General features: G+C 35.5%; 1 protein-coding gene and 1 long non-coding RNA gene across 3 annotated transcripts; both read left to right on the top strand.

Moving 5' to 3' along the window:
* Positions 1-557: 557 nt before the first annotated feature.
* On the top strand, positions 558-5,419 carry LOC130469129 (uncharacterized). 2 transcript variants are annotated; one of them, XR_008929504.1, is made up of 4 exons: positions 558-906; positions 1,732-1,960; positions 2,068-2,207; positions 4,458-5,419. It is a non-coding gene; the product is annotated as an uncharacterized lncRNA (long non-coding RNA). The 2 variants fall into 2 exon arrangements; XR_008929503.1 differs by lacking the exon at positions 4,458-5,419 and adding an exon at positions 3,215-3,600 and having other exon boundaries at positions 563-906.
* A 7,576-nt stretch (positions 5,420-12,995) lies between these two features.
* On the top strand, positions 12,996-13,340 carry LOC130469796 (extensin-like). The gene has a single exon (XM_056839279.1). The coding sequence runs from the start codon at positions 12,996-12,998 to the stop codon at positions 13,338-13,340; it is 345 nt and encodes a 114-aa protein (XP_056695257.1).
* Positions 13,341-22,480: the final 9,140 nt, after the last annotated feature.

Raw genomic sequence — 22,480 nt, forward strand, 5'->3', positions numbered from 1 at the left:
TAGTAAGACTTGGAACATGGAAACAATCTTCCAGTTCCAAAACTAGCCCAGAGGGCAACGACAAATAATAAGTTCCTACAGCTAATGCAGCAATCCGTGCTCCATTTCCCACTTGTAGGTCGACTTCACCCTTGCTTAACCTTCTACTTCTTCTTAGTCCCTGCGAATTGGAACATAAGTGTGAGCCACAACCTGTATCTAATACCCAAGAAGTTGAATTAGCAAGTATACAGTCTATAACGAAAATACCTGAAGATGGAACGACTGTTCCGTTCTTCTGATCTTCCTTAAGCTTTGGAAATTCTCTTTTCACTAGTAGAAAAAATGCTATTAGTAACTGGCTCAATCGATGCATGTTATAAATAGTGTATTAGTAACTGGCAAGACAATTGTGCATTATGAATAAATTGGTCAAAGCTAATATGACCGAGTATTACTAACCGACAGTATTAAATCCGGTTACATATGTTTGGTCAAACTTTGCTGCCTACATTATTCGTAATGGTGGTTATTAATGCCCATTACCAATACAGCTTAGTAGAATTAAAAATTAAAAAATTAAAAACAAAAATAAAATCGTAGTTTTCTTTTCACAGTTGCTTCCGTTCGTCTTTTCCTCCTTTCCTCACTTTCCACTCTGCATCTTCATTCTCTAGTATCATATCAGTTATGCAGTTCATCTCTCTCTCTCCTTCGAAATTTCCCTCAGAAAAACAATCAACTGCCTCCCCTCTGCCGCTGAAAACTCGTGGTATTCCAGCGATTTCAATGAAACCTTCTCACTCTCCCTCCCATTTACGTCCACCGCGTCCAACGCCACAACAACCACCACCTGCTCCTTCATATCACAAGAACTCACACCGACATTATTTTCCACCATCTCTTCTTCCTCTCTACCAGAATCAGGTAATTTTCTTTTTTTTTTCTACAGTTTTCGAATTTTAGGGTTTCTTTTGATGTTCTGATTTTTTAGATATTACAGAAATGGTTTTTAATTTTTTAAAAATTAATATAGGAAAAGGGTGGTTTGAGTGTATAATTAATTTGTTTAAGCTTAGCTATTTTGATTGGAACTATTATGAAATATGATAAAATTGTCTTCTTTTATTGATTTGTATGAATTCCTTGTAAATCTTTTGTCAAATTATCTTCTTTTAAAGGCGATGGAGATTTAAGTTGCAGGGCTATTTTCAACATTTTACACTTTTACAGTCTTAACACTGTTGTTGCTTTTATTCGTTTGAACATACGAAGTATGATGCTAGAAGATAAGAAATTTAATTTTAGTTTTAACTCTAAAATCTGTTATTAAAGTAGTTGGAGGGAGATAAGGTCCTTGCATATGTTATCGGTATGAGAATTTTATGTGAAAGTTAATTGGACTTCTTAAGCTCAATCAATGGTGATTTGCATATGTTGTCAATATGAGATGTTTTTTGTGAGTTTTGCTTGATTTTTGATTATCATTGTCATACATGCTGATCTCCTCAAACAAAATTAGGATGTAAATTGTATTGGATCAAAAGTAATTAGGTATATGTTAAATTTGGACCAGAGGGACAATCTGAAATTTATTCTTTTGAAGGAGACAATTTCATTATAAATGAAACCCAAACTCCTCTATTTGTCTTACGGGTTGCAGTTAGTTGTAGTCTGTAGACAAAGGCTTGGGCGTGGATATTCTCATTTAAAGCCTTTTACTATAGTCTTTTCATTTATGTTTTTCACTAGAAGCCAAGTCCTGGATCCATTCTAGACTTTGCAGCAGAAACATCTTCGACAATCAGTTAGAGCCCTAATGTATACACTATGCAAAATCCATGGTCTTCTTGTTTGAGTGACTTACATGACTCTTACTAGTGCTTCCCAAGAAGTCAGCTTAGACAAGACACAATAATGGAGATATGTCATCCTCTCTCAGGGACGTATACATAGTTACGCATATTATTCATCAAAATAGGTAAAATTTCTGCCCAATTATTCTTGTCAGAGTAATTCTCTTATATCAATTGTTAAACTGTGCTAACCATTCCATATTGCTGACTTGTTTGGTTCTTTTTCTTGCAGAACTATTTATTCCCTTTGCCTCTAAGACATGTTTGGCTAGAGTTATGTTCTGCTGTTCAACGTCTTCGGTTCCCTCTATCTCAGGTTTCAGTTTACTCGATTACAGACGTTAGGGTCATGCCTCTTTACGTTTTTAAGAGGTGAGGGATTGCTACCGTCTAATTGGATGCAAAACTCTTATCTTCACAACATATATTCAGTTTCCGATCCGTTTGTCTAACAATAATACTTTGCTTAACATCATATTTTTTGATCATTTTTCACCCTGAGCTTAGATCATGACCAACTCATTTTACTAGACAATCATAGAAGGTTGAGAGAGGCAATTGATCAAGCATGGTCATAATTCATTAAAAAATTCTTTTGAAGGTTTATTAGTAATTTTATCTGACAGGTTTAGTTGTAATTCTGGTGGTCTTGCACTATTATCTAAGCATTGATTGAACCCTTATTTTGCACATAAACTAGTTCGAAAGTGACCATGTTAATAAGTAAGCTCTTCAAGAACATAATCAATCACTCAAGCTCTTTAATTATAGCTAACATAATCTAGCTTTTACTTGACAATAATGCCTTTTTAAGATAATAATAATTCGGGTCGGGGTTGGGGGGTTTCTGAAAATTAATAACTCACACATATAATTAAATTTCAGAAAGGGGTTCTCAGGCCATAAAGCAATATTATTTATAAATGGGGAAAGTTAAATACTAGACTAGTATTCAGATTTGCTATAGGAATACTAGCTCAAACACTAAATTGATTAATTTAAGGGTCTCTTTTCAGACTATATAGCTTTGGATTTATCTTGTAGAGGATTTTATGTATTGATACGTGATCTTGACAAAAGCTTACAAGGTGTGTTTGTCATTATGTTTCTCTCTTCCCTATTGTATGATATCTCCATTTAGCGGTCTTGTTCTTGTTTTATGCATATCTTCGAGATAATAAGCTTCTAGACTGCTATTATTACTCCTCCTCCCTTATAATGATTGTTCCAATTATTTGTCTTTGCTTTTTTTTCAAAATTCCTTAAAGAAAATGTTGAATCTGCCTATGAGGATATTGTCCTTATTGTTATGAACATCGACATTATCTTGTGATCTTGAGCTGAACTGCTCTTCTTTTCTTTTTCTATTTTCCCTCTAGTACGTTGGGGATCGTGGTCGTCGGTATTCTCTTCACATGCATCCAGTGGCAGAATGAACAACACTGTGAGCAAGAAATATAAGATATTAAGTAGGGAATGCTATCTGGTTTTATTACACCAGATTCATCCCGCATCATTAACATCATTAATGACAACAAAATAATTTCCTTCCTTCAAAGCAATAGAGATTTGGTGCATGTATAGTCTTTCTTGCTCTGATTTTATATTTTTATTAATTATAGTTAATTTATTTCCTCTATTTCAATAGGAGTCTCGTCTTTGAAAGGCGACCTCTTTTGGAATCAGGAAGCATTCCACCATCAGATTTGTAATTAAATTCTATTATTTTGGTAAATAAAAATTGAAAAAGTTTTGTTTTGAGAAAGTTGGGTGTATTCAATCCTCATACTTCCTATTAATGAATACAACAACTCATTTAAACTTAAATGGAAATATAGGAATTCAAGGAATAAAGTTTATGATGTTGTGGTGATATTCTTGGTGCCTTGGTGGATTTAAATTGATCAAAGTGTGAAATACTTTTGTCCAAGGTTGATAAATTAATGCAAGAATATATTTGTTGTTTGTCTTGATAAATTAAACTGAGGATTTCAACTATTATCCTCTGCAGCAATGAGCATTCTTCATGGGTTGTATTATTAATTGTTGTTTATGTTATGTTTTAGCTGTACATGTGCTTCTTTACACATTTATTTATAATTCCTTATTAGACTGTCCTTCTTTTTATCCTGTTAGACTGAGCCTCCTCTCTTCTATTTCTTTGAATAGAATAGTAGCTTTTCATCTGAATTATGGTGCAACATGAGATGTCATTATGATTAGGTAAAAAATAATCAATTGGTTTGGGTGACTAGCTTTATGAGAGTACATGTGGGGGTGTTCCTATTTCTTTTTGTGCATAAAAATAATTTCATTGAGAAAAATAACGGAATGAGTGATTGTTGGTCTAGCTTAAATTCTGAATTACATAGCTCAAAATAAATTTAAAAGAGAAAAAAATAAAGAATAATCTTCCTCCTTGAATTGACAATAATCCCGACAAGACTTTAAAGTTTCCTACAGGATATAGAAGTTGTTGCTTCTCATTCTTGATAAACTCCAAAAGTGGGTTTTGATTTTATTTGTTTATATACTTATATTCACATTTCCTTCTATTTATTTTTTATATTTATTGATTAGGGACTTTTCTGTGATTGTTTGTTTTGCTGCTCTTTTTTGTAGGAAGGATACGCGAAGCGTTTTTTTCCGTACTCGGTCGATCCGGAGCAAGTGAATGCTAATCTGGAGTCTTATCTTATTTTAATTATATATAAAGCATTCTCGTATTGGTAATTGACTAGTTGTTGTGGTTGTTCATGTTCTAAAAAAGTAATTTTGATATTCTAGATTTTGGACTACCATGGATTATTGAGATCCATGGATTTTGAAACAGTGAGGAAGAAACTCATGGTCAGCTTTTAGTTGACTTTGGGACAACTTGAGGTTAGTTGTATGTTTAGTAGTGGTTCATTTAGGATACCATACTGATTGGATTCTGCTTTTATTGTGACTGGTAACTGAAATTTTTTAGTTGGTTCTTTTGGTAATAAGTTTATGTGAGTATCTTGTTAACTAATCTTTGAGTATATCTCATTTTTGGTTAATTTAATTTTCAGCAAAAGCAGTGTCGTTTCTAAGTTCTTTTGTGTTACAACTATTCTCTTCATCATCAATGTTATGCGCTCTTGGCTCTGTAAGTTATGTGCTCTTGCCCTGTATGTTCTTTTGCTGTAATGTTTGTCTGCCGGATAGTATAACTATCAATTACTTCATGTTTTGTAATAGAGTTGGTTGTCTTATACCTTTTCATATTTGATGAGCAGTTGTCACGTGCCTCTGAGCATTCAAAAATGCTAATTCGGTATGACCTTGACATTAGTTAGCAGTTATATCATTGAGGGTCATGTTTGTTATCTATCAATGTGTGACCCGGCCTATACAAAGAGTCCTAGAACTTATGCGTTCATTAAGTGTGGTATGTTTTTCAGTTTACTCACTGTTTGGTGAATTCTTTTGATTAATCACTTCAAGATATTGTGCCACTAATAAATTGATGAAATTTATTGTTTTTCCTCCGAATATACATTTGTAAAGAGAACAAAGAAGTTGTACCAAGAATACGATAAAGAGGTTTTAATTCTATTTTTGTTCGCAGCTTGTGTGAGAAACCACAAATCATAGTTGATCGAGCAATGTAGTCATGCTTAGATTGTTTTTGTTCTATTTTTATTGTTAAAGTTCTGTTTAGAGGTTGCAATTCAAAATTTTTGATAACGAAATATGTTAGATACCTCATATGTACCTCCTTGTTTACTCTAATGTTTTTGTTCTATTATTTTATAAATACCACCTGTATTCTTGTGTGTGACTATTATGGTTGCTGGTACATCACAGCTACAACCGCTACTGCTGCTAGCGTAGCTTGCTGCTGTATTGTTTTTTTATGTATATGTATATACTAGTAACTGGCATGAAAAGATATAGTTACTAGTATAAATTCTAGTAGTAACTGGCATATGCTTGTAATAACAGGCAATAATCGAAGCGAGTTACGAATAAGAATTTAATAGTAACTGGCTAAGTCTAACACCGGTTACAAATAGTTCGGTTACTTTTGTAAAATTTGACATATAGTAACTGGCAAAAGTAAATGCCAGTTACGAATAGTACAGTATTAGTAATCGGCATTTGTTAGTTACTAATAATTTGCACTATTAGTAACGCTGGCTATAGCAACGGACAATGTTAGTTACTAAAATTCTATTTTTGCCAGTTACTAATAGCACTTTTTCTACTATTGTTTGTAATGGCCAATTCCATCACAATAAAGACAGCTTGATGTGGACTTGTCCAGCTTTGTCTTCTTTCTTGACTCAGCATTGCCCTGGGACTTTGCACCTTTCTTGAAAGGTCTCCCTTTAGCCTTGAGTAAATCTTTGGCTTCACAGTCGAGTACTATCTCAGCCTTTCTGACAAGGTGAACAAACTCTGCAACTGTTTCTTCTCTTGGTTCACTTGGGTATAGTTGCTTAAAGCGACCAAACCCACTGTTCAGTGAATTGAGCAAGATAGAGACTGCCATCCTTTCGCTTATTGGTGTTCCTAGAAAACTTAGGCGATCAAAATATGAAAGCATAAGCTCCACATGGAACCTTAGTGGGACACCTACCCTTTGTTTAGTGCGAAGGAACTGAACATATGTTTCTTGGACCTCCATCCTAAAACACCTGTTATGAGAACTAACCTTTAGACCAAACATTGATTCAATAAACTCATGGACATTTAGGTCCCTGTCCTCCGTGTTTCCACGACAGATATCCCTCGGATTCTTGATGAGCGTAAAAGGTTCGTAAGCTACAAACCTTCTAGCCCATTCATCAGGGATATTGTTCATCATGAGACTCATAACCTTTTTGGGATCCGCATCCCAGGCGGAAAATCTTTCAGGGGTCATGTCTCTGGCATAGTAGCTTGGCATGGGATGTAACAGTACATACTCAAGTCCATTGAGTTTGACTACTTCAACTAGCTTAGCTTCCCATTCAAGAAAATTTGTTAGGTTCAGCTTGACCATAAGCTCAGAACCCATGATGATGTTTTGATTGTTGTTTGCCATAGTAAAACTACAATTGAAAAAGAATAAACAAATAAATAACCATTCACAGTTTCTCTTAATAAATTCACATTCTAGCAAACATGCATAATTTATCATTTATTAAGCATTTTATTCAAGTTATGTGTTCCGGCAGGTGTGAATAAAATGATTCCAAGATCTTTAAATCATTGAAGAATTAAGCACATTATGTATTTAGACTCAATTCTAAAATATTTTAGGTAAGCAAAGCCTTTGCTAGTAGTCTAGAAACTACTCTTGGTTGATAGGTACGTCTAAGAACTTATTAGGTAAACCTATCTCATTTGCCACGACATAAAAGGACTCCTTACTTATATCGTTGAGTTTCACCAAAACTAACATGTACTCACAATTATTTGTGTACCTTACCCCTTTAGGATCAATAAGTAACACCTCGCTATGGCGGAAAACTATTACTAAGATTGATGTAAAGGTTTATCCATGTAAGTGTTATTTTGGCATGGCACTTTTTAACTCAATTTTAAAGTTTGGAACTTAAGGCTCTTACTATGTTGGTTAGATTTTAAGTGAACTAAAATCCTTAATCATGCAACATAATCAAGCCACAATCTCATGCATAATTAAGACGTATTTAAAGCAATAAATAACTTAAAGCATGCATAAGATATAAATGTGATCTAGTATGGCCCGACTTCATCTTGAAGCTTCAACTTCAAAGTCCGTCTTGAAAATGGATTGGAAACTCCGTCTTGAATTTCACCATGGGAGGCGCCATTTTCTTCAAATAGGATAAGCTATAATTAAACTAATTACAACTTTTTGATGGTACGCAGACCATATTTAAATAAATAAAAAACTTTGGTGCATTAGACCAATTTTACATTCAAATTAATGGTACGCATACCATATTTTCTATGCTATTTGGGCCATACTAGTCACTTTTCAATAACCTGCAAAATAGTACATATACAATATATACTATTCACTCATTCATTATCATGAATGGCCCACATAGCTGGTTAGTAGAACATATTATGCATCACACAAATATTTGCAGCAATTAATCAAGGGTTCCAATAATCTACCAATTATTCAATCCTTATTAATTCTAATCAAGTTGTTTTAACCTTAAAGGAATGTAGACCTAATCAAGAGTTTATGACTAAAGGCTCCCACTTAAAACAATAAATTTACATGCTTTACTAATTTTAAACATAAAATTGTATTTCCTAGTCTAACCGGAAACATACAAATTTAATTAAAATTTAAAGCTCATATAAATTAATAATTGAATCCTTTAATTTATTTTCAGTTGAATTAAATAAATAAATTTAAATTTATTCAAGGTTTTAATTTTAGTAAAATAATTAGTATAAATTATAATTTATAATAATTAGATTATTCAAAATCAAATTCCGAGAAAATAATTTAAATTTAGAAATTTAAACAAAATTAAAATCGTTTCCGAACTGAAAATTTAAAATTAAATTCAAAACGCATCAATCGTAACAAGACGAGGCACTTGGGCTTGCGCCCAATCCCCATCGAGTCATGCGGCAGCAGCGCCCCAACTATTGATCACACAACAAAGCACGAGAAGGCCACACGCATCGCAGCCAGCCCAGGCCACGCTGCGCGCAGCCCGCCATACTCGACGCGCCTGGTCTGCTCGCTGGGCGAGGCAGCGCGCGCTGTGGCGCAGCATCCATCGCTGCCCACATGCGTCTTCTCGCTCGGCTGTGCCTTGCCCCCATCGCCCATCGCCCATCGCGCAGCACACACGCCCAGGCAGCAATGCCTTGTGCGCGCGCCACACGCTTGTTGCTCGCTGCATTCGTACCGCATGGGCGACGAGCTCCCTTGCTCGTCGTCGCATGCCCGCACTATACAACACCCCTTAAGGGTAACACGTAGCTTCCTTTGCTTTGTGCGTGCAACATTCATGAGCGAATTATATAAAATTAAAAAAATTTAATTCAAATTTATAGACAAATTAATGAATCATATTAATTTCATAAATTTAGGGCAAAAAATCGAAAATTATTAATTAATTAATTTCCGATTATTGTGGATTCAAGTCTAGGTCATAAATATTTAAAATTTATCAAAAATTAACAATTTTTATGGTGGTTTTTAATCATGAATACCTAATTAAATCGTCAATTAATTATGAAAATCAAATCAAATTCTAAATTATTCGAATTTCAATAAATTAATTACAATTACAAATTGGTTTGTATAATTAACAAGCTTAGGCACTTAAATTTGTTAAACATATAAAGTAGGTCAATCAAAAATTCAAGATTTAACAACAACAAGCGCAAATATTTATTTTAACATCTTAAAAATTACAAATTTTGCGTTCGAAAAACTAAAACCTCCGAAAAGTCATAGTTAGGCTTGGAAGTTGGAAATTCTGGGTTCGGCCGAAAATTAGTATTTTTGTCAAAATTTTAGAATGCCTTTTACATGCAGAATTGACACAAAAATCACTCGATTTCATTGAGCAACGAAGAAACTGCCGAAAAACTACGAATATATAATTAAATAAACGTAAATTTGCAATTAATTACAATTACGAAATTAATCACCCCTTTTAATTCCTTGCAAATTTATAAAATTTAACCATGTTAAGCAATTATTATGGAATTAATTAGAGGCTCGTAATACCACTGTAAGGTTATGATACATATAATTGAATATAAATCATGCGGAAAAACCATAAAAGCCAGGATTCCAAATTAATTGCCACATAACAATTAGCATAATTTAGGATGCATACTCTTTGTAGCGTGCCCTCCCTAGCTGCGCCCGAACCGAACAAGAACAAGTCTTTAGGACTCCAAGTGTCGTCCCTCCGTAGATAGTCCACAGCACGCTCGGATCCGCCTTAGATTTAATTAACTAGAAGGCACTAAGGTACTATGAAAATTTCGGATTTTTATGACAAATATAAGTCCGAGTTTTAAGCCTAAAACTTGAATGAATACTTGAATTACTCGTTATAAATTGTGAACCATCATCACCTATTTATAGGGTATGGGTATCGGATATTAGAATCCTACTAGGAAACGATTTAGCGAATCTAAATTAATCTTAAATTCAATCACTTAATTTATCTAATAGACTTAGGAAATCAATCTATACGAATCCTAATCGATCAAGGTTTCGTACACAAGCACAAACACACACGTACGCACAGCAGCCCACGAGTGGCACCAAGCGCGCGCGCTGAGCCCAGGCCCAGCAAGTGCTCGCAGGCCACGAGGGGCGCGCCTGCTGGCCTTGCTTGCGCTTGGGCTTTGCTTGCTTTGGTCGCGCGGGCTTTGCTAGGCGTTGGGCCTAGCTTCGTGCTAGGCCTTGCGTCTAGCAAGCTCGTCCGATGTTTATTCGTACGTCGCGCTTCCAATTTAATTTTCAGATTCCGGAATTCATTTCCGATACGAACAATATTTAACATTTCCGATTCCGGAATTAATTTCCGTTTCGAACAAATATTTAATATTTCCGTTTCCGGAATTATTTTCCGATTCCGATAATATTTCCGATTCTGACAATATTTCCGTTTCCGGCAATATTTCCGATTCCGACAATATTTCCATTTCCAATAATATTTTCCGATACGTACAATGTTTTCGTTTCCGGCAACATCTACGACTTGGATAATATTTATATTTCCGATACGATCCATATTTCCGTTTCCGACAATATCATCGTTTCCGGAGTATTCATTATTTGCCTTTGACGATCTCAGCTCCCACTGGAACCAAGATCCGTCGATTCCGAATATCCAAAGATGGAGTATTTAATGCCATTAAATACTTGATCCGTTTACGTACTATTTGTGTGACCCTACGGGTTCAGTCAAGAGTAAGCTGTGGATTAATATCATTAATCCACTTGAACTGAAGTGGCCTTTAGCTAGGCATACAGTTCACTTGATCTCACTGAATTATTAACTTGTATAATTAACACTGAACCGCATTTATTAGACTTACCAATAAATGCATACTTGGACCAAGGGAATTATTTCCTTCATTGGGCTCCAAGAAAAGTCCGATTACTTAGTTGCTAAGTAACTTTGGCATTAAGTATTAGTTTTCCTAGTCCTACCAGAATTGGATTAATCAAGAGTTTAATTATTGCTACAATCCTAATTGGTTAAGAATTTCAATCCTAGTAGGGTTGGTAATTCTTTTCCTATTAAGACTCAAATTCCTTATTCCCTGCCCTATAAATATGAGGCTAGGCCTCATAATTTATATACATCAAAACATATTCTTTACATATATTGTGTTCAAGGGAGAGCATAGTTTATATCCTAACCCGAGTGCATAAAACGTATCTTTTGTAATATCCTAGTTGGTTGAACCTAAGGCTGATCCGCGCTGTGGACTTTCTACGGAGGGGCGACACTTGGAGCTCTAAAGACTTGTTCTTGTTCGGTTCGGGAGCATCTAGGGAAGGCACGCATCACATTGTATGTAACCTAAATTATGCTAATTGAATATGTGGCAATTAATTTGGATTCTTGGATTTATGGTTTTTCCACATGAATTATATTGTTTGTATTATTCATAACCTTACAGAATTATCCATGGAGGACGTTGTTATGAAGGATGACCTGGGTCATCAATCTTCGGATGGAAGTGACCAAGTTTCAGCATATATCAACCAAGATCCAAAAAACATCAACGCAACAAATGAAACCATAACCAAAATTATGTCCTTCGAGGATGTGGTAGATGGATCTACTCAATGGTTGAAGCTAAGAAAATAAAAGACACTACCTTGGAATGGGAAGAAAAACCATGTGAGCCATCAAATACAACCAAGGCGGTCATTTTTCTTAAACCTATTCTTGACAAACTACGAGAACCATGGAGGTTAACCCTAATGGGGAAGTGTTTGGGGATCTCAGTCCGACCATCTTTCCTTACTCAACGAGTGCGTCTTATGTGGATACCAAAAGGAAATCTTGAGGTGATCGATTTAGGTAACAATGTTTTTCTATTCAGATTTTCTGTTCCTGATCATTATGAAAAAGCCCTCCTTGGTTTGTCCTAGATCATTACTTAATGATCACGAAATGGAAACCTAACTTTAGGCCATCAACAAACCCTTTGGATAGCATGACAGTTTGGATCCGATTCCCAGAATTACCGGTTGAATACTACGACAAACAAGCGCTATTTGAAATAGCAAAAATTGTGGGTACACCTATCAGGGTGAACCATGCAACAGACAACCTAACACGGGAAAGGTACGCACGAGTTTGTCTGGATATTGATTTAACAAAAGCTTTAATAACATCAGTTTGGTTGTTAATCAATGGCAACGAGTTGAATATGAAAATATTCATTCACTTTGCTTCAATTGCGGGAAAATTGGGCACTCAAAGGATAAGTGCTCCACTAAAAATTTAGAGACACAAACCAAGATCCATGCAGACCAATCGCAAGCTGCCACATCATCTTCCACTCAACCACCTTTGACTATATAAGCCGCCACAACTATACCTACCAAAACCTCTACGACTAATCAAACCACGAGAACCAAAAACCAACTAAACCAAAAAAAAAATACCACTACCTCTTATTTGGGTCGAAACCCAAACCCAGTTGAACATATTCAATCTGAATATGGGTCATGGACTATGGTTACCAACAAAAAAAGTACAAAAAACAAGCCCAATCCCCAAAGACAAAACACCACCCAGAAGTGGAATAACAACATACCTGACCAAACAAAACGAAAAAATACAAGTACAAATAAACCAATTCCCAATGAAAATAAATGGAGCTTATTCGAGAAGGAAGATTTGGAGAGTAAGATGACTGAAGAATATGAAGAGTTAAATCTTGAAAGCACCAATGTTAGCCACCCTACTGAGATTTTATGCGTGTCTCCCAGTATAAACCATCCCTCTTCCAACCACATTAAACCAACAAAAATCGGACAGCTGACGGATGCAACAATGGTCGACGCCGGAAGCCAATCAATGATAGTTCCTTCATCTTCCACCCTTCACCACGCCTCAAATACCAGTGTAAAGCCTTCTGCCTTTTTAAACCACCTTTCAGAAAAACAAAACAAAGAAAAAACTCTTCCAAGAAAATAAAACAATGGAGAATCGAAAAGTTTACCAAACCAGGAAAAAATATCCACAAAGAAGATCATCTCGAATCATCCAAAGGGGGGACTTGCTACCTCCAAACCTACGCTCTCAACCAATCAACCTACCATCACCACCTTCTTCCCAACCTCCACCTCAATCACCAAACCAATCACCACCACAACCACTGAATGCGGCCACACCACCACCTTTATCACCACTTCACTTCCCCCCATTACCAACTCGACACCCGATAGGGAAGCCATCATCATCAGTAACCTTCCGACAGCCTTTCACTCCATTCCCTCCAACTCCTCCAACCCCGAAGAACCAAGCTCATCCCATGATCCCGTAAACACCTCACATATGGGCATCGATCATGACTCCACCAACTCCAGAGAAGATTGCTCTTATGCACCACTCTCTTTTACAACTGCAGGCAATGCAGAATGTCAGGCTCCACCAGCAACAGAGGTTGCTAACACCAACAATCCAACTAGCACCAAAGGAGTGTCTCGTACCACCCCTAAGAAAACTGTTTAATCACCCCTTGCTGTTAGGAATGGTAGAACTAAACTTAGAACTACCAGAAAAACCATACGACCAGATACTCAGTTCAAAAGGGTGTGGTGGGAATCCAGATAGAGATATTTTACTGGGGATGATCAACAATGTGATGAAGGAAATTTTCGGAATAACAACACCTCTCCAAATGAAGGAAATCCAGCTGATGGAACAATCCAAGAATTGGAAGGATTGAGAAGTGTTCTCACACTTCACAGAGCAGAATGAAAATCCTATCTCGATTGAAGGACTTTTACCCCTACCAGATATTGATATGGAGATGGTAGTCTGGAATATTTGAGGAGCTTCAAAGGATGATTTTGTTCCATACGCATGGGATATTATCAATAGTCATAAGCAATCAATATTTATCATTCTTAAAACTAGAGAAGGTATTGTTGGTAAGTTCTTAGGTTTTGGTAAGGTGTTGGTTGTGCATCCTGAAGGTAGGCGGGGTGGTATCTAGGCTTTCTATAACCCAGAGGTTGTTAGTCTTATTCTGCATCATGAAAAAAATCCTAACTACTTCCATGCCCTGTTTAAGTTAAACCCAAATCAGTAGAAGGTCCGGAATACAGGGATTTATGCTCCTAGCACAAGCACAAAAAGACATGAACTCTGGTCGGAGATCAAGTCTTCTTTACCACCACCTGAAACACCATGGTTGGTCCTAGGTGATCTGAATGAAGTCACAAAACAGTCGGAGAAGATGGGCGGAAGGAGATTCAATAATCACCAGTGGAGTGATTTAAAGATGGTGGCTGACACTATTGCACTGGTTGATGTTGGTTTTCAAGGGAGCCCTTATACATGGACAAATGCGATAGATGGTATTGATCTGATTAAGGAAAGGCTTGATCGAGCACTTGCAAATCCATCAAAGCTGAATACTTATCCAAACACTCAGGTTCTGCATCTTCCTAGAACTTATTCTGATCATTGTCCTCTTTTAATTTCTTTATTCAATGATAAACTTCCTAGCCCCTTCCCCTTTCGCTGCAAAGAAGCTTGGCTTTCTCATGATATGTTTAAAGATTTTTTTCACTAGTAATTGGAGTGCAAATAACATGGATTTCTTAGTAGGGAGAAACGTTTCTATTAATAATGTTAAATCTTGGAATACAAATATCTTTGGGAACCTAGCTTTAATTAAAAAAAGACTGTTGAAAAGGATTGATGGAATTCAAATTAGTCTTGCAAAATATAGTTCTAGATTTATTTTTAATCTGGAAAAGGAATTTCTTTTGGAGTTGCACCATATTTACCAAATGGAGAGGATTATTTGGGCTCAAAAGGCAGGTATAAATTGGAGGAAATACGCAGATTGGAACACCAAATACTTCTACACTTTGGCTAAAATAAAAAAAAATCAAGAAGTAAAATTCTTTGTCTGAAAAATGAAAGTGATATTTGGATCCATGATCAAGATACTCTGAAGTCTATGGCCAGGAACTATTTTATATGTATTTTTTCATCAACACACTCCTTTAGCAGACTAGCTATTAATCAAAATCATAGTAAAGAAATCACTCAGGATGAAACCCTTAGCTTATCTAGTAGTCCTTCTATTGAGGAGGTCAAGAACACTATCTTCCAAATGAACCCTATTAAGAGCCCTGGCTCTGATGGTATCCAACCCTTGTTCTTCCAGAAATTCTAGAATTTCTTAGGTGAGAGTATCACTAACTTCATCAAAAATTGTTTTCGAGTCGTCCTCTATCCCTTCCACTATTAATAACTCTTACCTTTGTTTGATTCCTAAAGTGGAGGTTCCGGAATCAATGAAAGACTTTAGACCAATTGGTTTGTGTAACTCTATATACAAACTAATCACTAAGATTATCTCGTCTAGGTTGAAACCTATCATGCCAAATATACCAGCCCCCTTCAATCTAGTTTTGTGATGAATAGAACTATTGACGAGAATGTTATAATCATTAAAGAAATGTCCCATATTTTTAATAAGGCTTCTAAAAATTCTAATTTAATGGCTCTTAAAATAGATTTATCGAAAGCCTTTGATAGCCTAGAATGGAGCTTTATCCATGAAACTCTGGTTATCTACAACATTCCAATGACTTTGGTTAATCTAATAATGAATTGTGTCACAACCTCTTCTATTTCAGAGTTTTGGAATGGCCAGATTACAGATCATTTCCTTCCATGTAGAGGCATTAGACAAGGTGATCCGTTGTCTCCTTTTATCTTTGTGTTATGCCTAGAACGCCTATCCCAAATGATTGAAAATAAAGTTAATACAAAACTTTGAAAACCTCTTAAAATCTCAAAAGATGTTTCGATTTCCCACATTTTCTATGCGGGCGATGTTTTTCTTTTTGGGAAAGCAACTAAACTCAATATCGATACCATGAAAGAAACCCTAGAGGAATTTAGGAAAATGCCCGGCCTTCAAGTAAATTTCTCTAAATCCTCTATTATATTTCCAAAGAAAATTGATATAAATGTTAGAAATTCCATCAAAGCCTCATGTGACTTGACCGTCTCCACCTCCTTTGGGCAATATTTGGGTAGCAGGATTTCCCCTTTAAAATTAAAGAAACAAGACTTCTATAACCTTTTGGATAAAACTACTAACAAAATAAGAGGATGGCAAGCAAAACTACTTAATATGGATGGAAAATGTACTATGATTAAGGCAGTTCTCAATGCTTATCCCCTATATGCCATGCAAACTTCTATCCTCCCAGCCACTGTCACCAATGAACTAGAGTCCAAATGTAAAAAAAAAAATTGTGGAATAGGGTGGATAGATCTAGATATATCCCTCGTACCAATTGGGACATAATTTGTGACCCTATTAATAAAGGAGGTCTTGGCATCCGCAATTTTAAAAGATGGAACATGGCTTTCATGGCCAAACTGAAGGAAATAATGCCCTTGGTCCAAGTATGCATTCTATGTTAAGTCTAATAAATGCGGTTCAGTATTAATTAACAAGTTAATAAATTCAGTGAGATCAAGTGAGCTGAATGCCTAGCTAGAGGCCGCTTCAGTTCAAGTGGAATTAATGATATTAATCCACAGCTTACTCTTGACTGAACCCTTAGGGTCACACAAATAGTACGTAAACGGATCAAGTATTTAATGGCATTAAATACTCCATCTATGGATATTCGGAATCGACAGATCTTGGTTTCAGTGGGAGCTGAGATCGTCACAAGCAAGAAATGAATACTCCGGAAACGATGATATTGCCGGAAACGGAAATATGGATCGTATCGGAAATATAAATATTATCCAAGTCGTAGATGTTGCCGGAAACGGAAACATGGTACGTATCGGAAAATATTATCGGAAATGGAAATATTGCCAGAATCGGAAATATTTCCGGAAACGGAAATATTGTCAGAATCGGAAATATTATCGGAATCGGAAAATAGTTCCGGAAACGGAAATATTAAATATTTGTTCGAAACGGAAATTAATTCCGGAATCGGAAATATTAAATATTGTTCGTATCGGAAATGAATTCCGGAACCGGGAATTTAATCGGAAGCGTATCGTACGAATAAGCATCGGACGAGGCCTGTCGGACGAAGGCCCAGCACAAAGCCAGGCCATCGCCCAGCAAGCCAAGCGCGCCACACAAACAGCCAAGGCCACGCCAGGCCCAGCAGGCTGTGGCAGCGCGCGCAGCGCGCGCAGCAATGGGCTGCGAGCTGTGCTGCTGCTCGCGTGGGCTTGCGGCTCGCGTGGGCCGAGCAGCCGTGTGGGCTGTGCGCAGGCATGGCCTGCACGCTCGTAGGTCATGCTCGTGTAGAGTTTGTGTTCACATACGAAACCTAAATTGTATAGGATTAAATTCCTAATCCTAAAAGGATAAATATTAATTAATTAGAGTCCTACTAGGATTCTAGTTTAACTAATTAGTATCCTAATAGGATTCCAGTTCCTTTTCCATACCTCTATAAATAAGGGCCTAGGGTCATTATTTGCAGGTACGATTGAAGTATTCAAAGGGTAAGTTTTTGAAATAAAATTAACCATACACTTGCAAACACTAGCCGAAATTCCTAGTAACCTTAAGGGCGATTCTAGTTGGTCTAACTTGAGGCGGATCCGGACGTACTGTGGACTATCTACGGAGGGACGATATTTGGAGTCCTAAAGACTTGTTCTTGTTCGGTTCGGGCGCAGCTAGGGAAGGCACGCTACAACATGTATGCATCAATACTATGCTAAATGATTATGTGAATATAATATGCTTTCCTGGCTTTATGGTTTTTCCGCATGATTTATGAATTGTCATATGTATCATAACCTAACACAAACTACGATGGAAAATTTTAACTCAACATGATAAATTTTGGATTCGAATCCTCAAATCCAGATATTTAAAATACTCAAATTTCATAGATTGCAACTCTACCGTCTCTTCATCCTCTCTGTGGAAAGACATATTGAAAGGGCGAGACATAATCAAGAAAGGTTTGATCATCAGTATTGGGAATGGGGTAGACACCTCTTTGTGGTATCACCATTGGGTTGGTAAAGCTCCCCTCTATCTTACTGGTAATATTAAAATTCCAGAAAGTAAATTGGAGGGTTGCTAACATTATCAAACATAAAAAATGGGATTTTTCCCAAATAAAACATATGTTACCCACCCTTATTTGTGACCTTATAATGGCAATCCCCCGTCCAACAATTACCAATAGAGAGGACTCTTTGAGATGGACGCTTGATAAGAGTGGTTCATTCTCCATAAAAAGTGCTTATCATTCTACCTATGTGGAAAGGCCCCTAGTTTGTACTATTCAAATCTCTTGGAAAAAACTTTTGAAAATTAATGCCCCTTACAAACACAAAATGCTTTTATGGAACTTGTGCCACGTACTCCATCCTTCCTGTTGCTGAAATCATAGCTAGGAAAGTCCCCGATCTTAATCCAGTCTGTGTTGGGTGCTATGATCCTACTGAAAACATCTTCACCTTTTTAGGGACTGCCATAGTACTTCAGTTTTCTGGTCAATGATTTTCCAATACAATGGCCATTGTTTTGACCTGGATCACAACCTTTTTTATTCTAAACACTGGGAAGAATGGGTTACTTATAATCTGTCAGGTTCCTCTCAATGGAATGCCATTTTTTGCATTGTTATTTGCATATTTGGTCTTATATGAATAAAGCTGTTTTTGATGCTAAAATGGGAAATGCTTATTCTTTCTATAATAAATTTGCGGTTGATTAAAAATACTCTAAACAGTTGATACAGATGGATAAAGGGAAAGTCGTTGCTTCTTCATCTAATTTGATGGCTGATCAACCAAGAACTTGGGCACCTCCACAAACCAACTTCTTCAAACTAAACACTAATGGTTCTTGGATCTCCATCAACAATGCTACTGGTGATGGTGTAATTTGCTGTGACAAAGGAAAGTGGGAGATTGGTTTCTCCCTAAAATTCAAGACTATTGGGCCAACATCTGCAGAACTATTGGCGATTAAGGAAGGGCTCCTTATTGCATGGGGTAGGAAAATTACAAATCTGGAACTCGAAACTGATGCGGAGGAAATCAAGAAAATGTTGAACAATCCACAAGACTACCACGACCACCAGTTAGCTGCAATCATTGTGGATGTGGTTGCCTTACTGAAGAAAGATTGGAATGTATCCATTCTCCATGTTAAGCGTGAAATAAATGTTGTTGCTCATGGACTTGCTGATATTGGTCGCACTATGGATGGAGAGCGTACCTATCATTTTCAGCCACCGAAGAACATTCTGCAGACCTATCTACAAGAGATCCCATCTGTAGTTGATGCATAACTACCCTTCTGTGAACTTGATCAATGAACTCAGTTGTATTTTGTTGTAAGATATCTAATCAGCTTTTGCAGCAAGAAATAATCCAAGTAAAGTCACCCGTAGTCAATGTCTTGTGGTTCTGTATTATAGGAAGCCATCTGATCTTTTTCTTACTGGTATTTTCAGCTATGTTTGGAATTGGAGGATTGGATATGTCTAGATCCATAGTTGATCTTTTGATTGTACTGTTAAAAACATTGGGTTCTGTTAGAACCCTTTTAACTTAATGTAATATATATCTCTGTTTCTGCGTTAAGAAAAAACACCTTCCATCCTTTTCGAATTTCCCCAACTATTCCTTGTAATAACACTGAAAAGTTGTCATGTAAAGTTAGCGGAAAACGTTTCAATGTAATTATGGACTCAACTGCGACTGTGTAATATTCCGTATTTTATACTTGCTACAAGGCCAAACTTTTACCACTCAGCCAAGTCTTATTTGATGTACTGAGAGATTGAATGTACAATGAAAAGAAATCTTCCTCTTCATACTTCTCTTCTATGAAATTGTAATTTACACTAATTAAGTAATATTAAATTATAAATCAGAAACACTAGTCCACACAAGTTTCATCATTACGCTACATTTAGGGAGAATATTTGACATTCGATAAATAAACAAGTTAAAAATATATACTTCATGAAATTAATGGATCTTTTTCTTCTCTATTTGTTCCTCTTTCCTCTCTATTTATTTCTCTCTCCTCTGCAACTACTCTCCATCTTTATAGTTCTCATACGGCCCTCCTCCTCTTCGACAATTTTTTTACCACCAAATGCAAACAGATTGAATTCACCTACTTTCCCCTCGCTTCTTCAACTTCGTCTTTTCTCCTCCTCGTTGAATTATGAAAATTGAGCTTTCTAAAATGAAAATTGAACTTGTGAATAAGATATCAAACATGATATGAACATTGAACTTCTAAAACTGAATATGGGGTTTTAACATTGAACATAACCAAGAATAATTGGTGATTTTTTAAGAAACTTCTTATATAAAAATATTCAGGAAATAAACTTGTATAAACACATTTTTATCACAATTACCTTAAAAATATAAGTTTTAAATTTACAAAACCAGAATCGGACGTATATATCCTTATTTATTATCATGAACGTTATGACTATTTAAAATGAACATGTTACCAATTTCCAGTTTATGAAATCAATCGATTATTTGGTATCGTATAAAAATGATCATTAGTTTATAAATTATGGACATAAACTATTTTAATAGTGAACATAAATCAAAACACCAATATGTTCTGGTAATGAAAATTGAACTTTTGAATAGGATATCAAACATGATACGAACACTAAACTTCTAAAAACCGAACATTGAGTTTTTTTAAGTTGAACATAACCAAGATCGAAATATATATAGATGATTCTTTAAGAAAATAATTTTGTAAATATATTCAAGACATTAAAACGTAAACACATTTTTATCACAATTGATTCAAACATATAAGTATAAATCATAAACATAATTTTAAATTTACAAAACCAGAATAGATCCTTATTTATTATTATGAACATTATGACTCTTTAAAATGAACATATTACGAATTTTCAAATTAAGAAAATCAATCGATTATTCAATATCATATATATAAATGTGAATATTAAGTTTTAAATTATGAACATAAACTATTTTAATGGTGAACATAAATCAAACTTTCTTTGGTAATTTGCTATAAAGGTTTGAGATCCATAATAATACTCTTACATTTCATTATTACCGGCATCTGCTTCCTTAGTTTTAGTTTACGATAACGATTGATTTTACATCTCTGATCAAAGTTTAAATTAGATAGTGTTATTATATTTTTTGTAAATTACATTACAAAATTAATTCTAACGATCAAAAGATCTTGCGCGCACAAGGTGTACAATAAATTTATTGTACACCAAGATAACTTTAACCATTTTTTTTTTGTAACTTTAACTTAGTTTTGATTAACTTTTATATTAGTAAAAAAAAATTGATAGATAAATATTTAAAAGGGTTAAATTATTAATTTTATTCATTATTAGTGATTTTGAAGAAATAAGTTTTACTAAAATAAAAAAATTTATCACTTAAAAATAGATAACTTTTACATATATATGCTTAACTTTTAAGCATTTTGAGTTAACTTTTACTCCAGTGTACAATATTTATTGTACACCCATTGTAAATAAGAATTTGTGTCTAACGATTTATTCCTAATTTTATTCTAAAAATCTGGACATACTTTATAAATTAAACATGTATTGTTTTTTTGGTTTTATTACAAGGAGTTCCCACCGCCTTCGGCGAGATAATCTCCCGTGGGAGTTTGCATGGGTACCTCGATGGGCAGCATCCCTCCCAGTTGAGATTTTTTCCATTCCCAAGGCTCGAACCCGAGACTTTGGTTAAGGAACAAGAGGCCCTTAACCACTCATGCCAACCTCAATTGGTAATTAAACATGTATTGTGATAGATCTAAAATTGTAGCATAAAACTATACTTCACAAAAATGAACATCTACATATATTAATGTGAACATTTTATTTTGTGCGAAAAAATTACATAGTGCAAATTAAGAAAAGGTTGTGATTATACTTATTTTTGTTTCGTTCTTCGTTTATTTGCAGAATTTGAGCTATTAAGTTGTCGTTTTCACGCAATTCCATTTTCTAGGGTTTATGTAAGTTGCAAATCCGTTACTTTTTGGTGATAATACTTACATTTGCCTCCTTTGCAGCTCATTTGCAGATTTTGATTTCTGAAGTTGCAATTCTTCACAAAAAAATATTTTCTAGATTTTCTGAAATTAACACAACGTTCTAACTCATATCCACGTAGAGGAGGGTGGATAGGTATCCACCGTGTAATCACGATTGCGCCTGGACAGCAGTAAAGGTGTAATTTAGCGATTTGTTAGTGTGTTGCGTTATCTGCTTGTTTGAGAGGCGATAATAAATGGCAGTAACCTCATAATAAATTGAACTATAATTGGAAAAGGAAAGTAACTTTATAATATCCATGGTAATGCAATTTATCACAAACTTGCTTTTTGCCCATAAATTTTCATTTCAACTCAATCCATTTTAAATGGATGATAATGAATAC

The sequence above is a fragment of the Spinacia oleracea genome, chromosome 3 (genome assembly GCF_020520425.1).
Source record: "Spinacia oleracea cultivar Varoflay chromosome 3, BTI_SOV_V1, whole genome shotgun sequence".
NCBI lineage: Eukaryota > Viridiplantae > Streptophyta > Magnoliopsida > Caryophyllales > Amaranthaceae > Spinacia > Spinacia oleracea.

Coding starts and splice junctions, on each gene's coding strand:
- LOC130469796 (XM_056839279.1), top strand. CDS start 12,996: ATGGAGAATCGAAAAGTTTACCAAACCAGGAAAAAATATCCACAAAGA.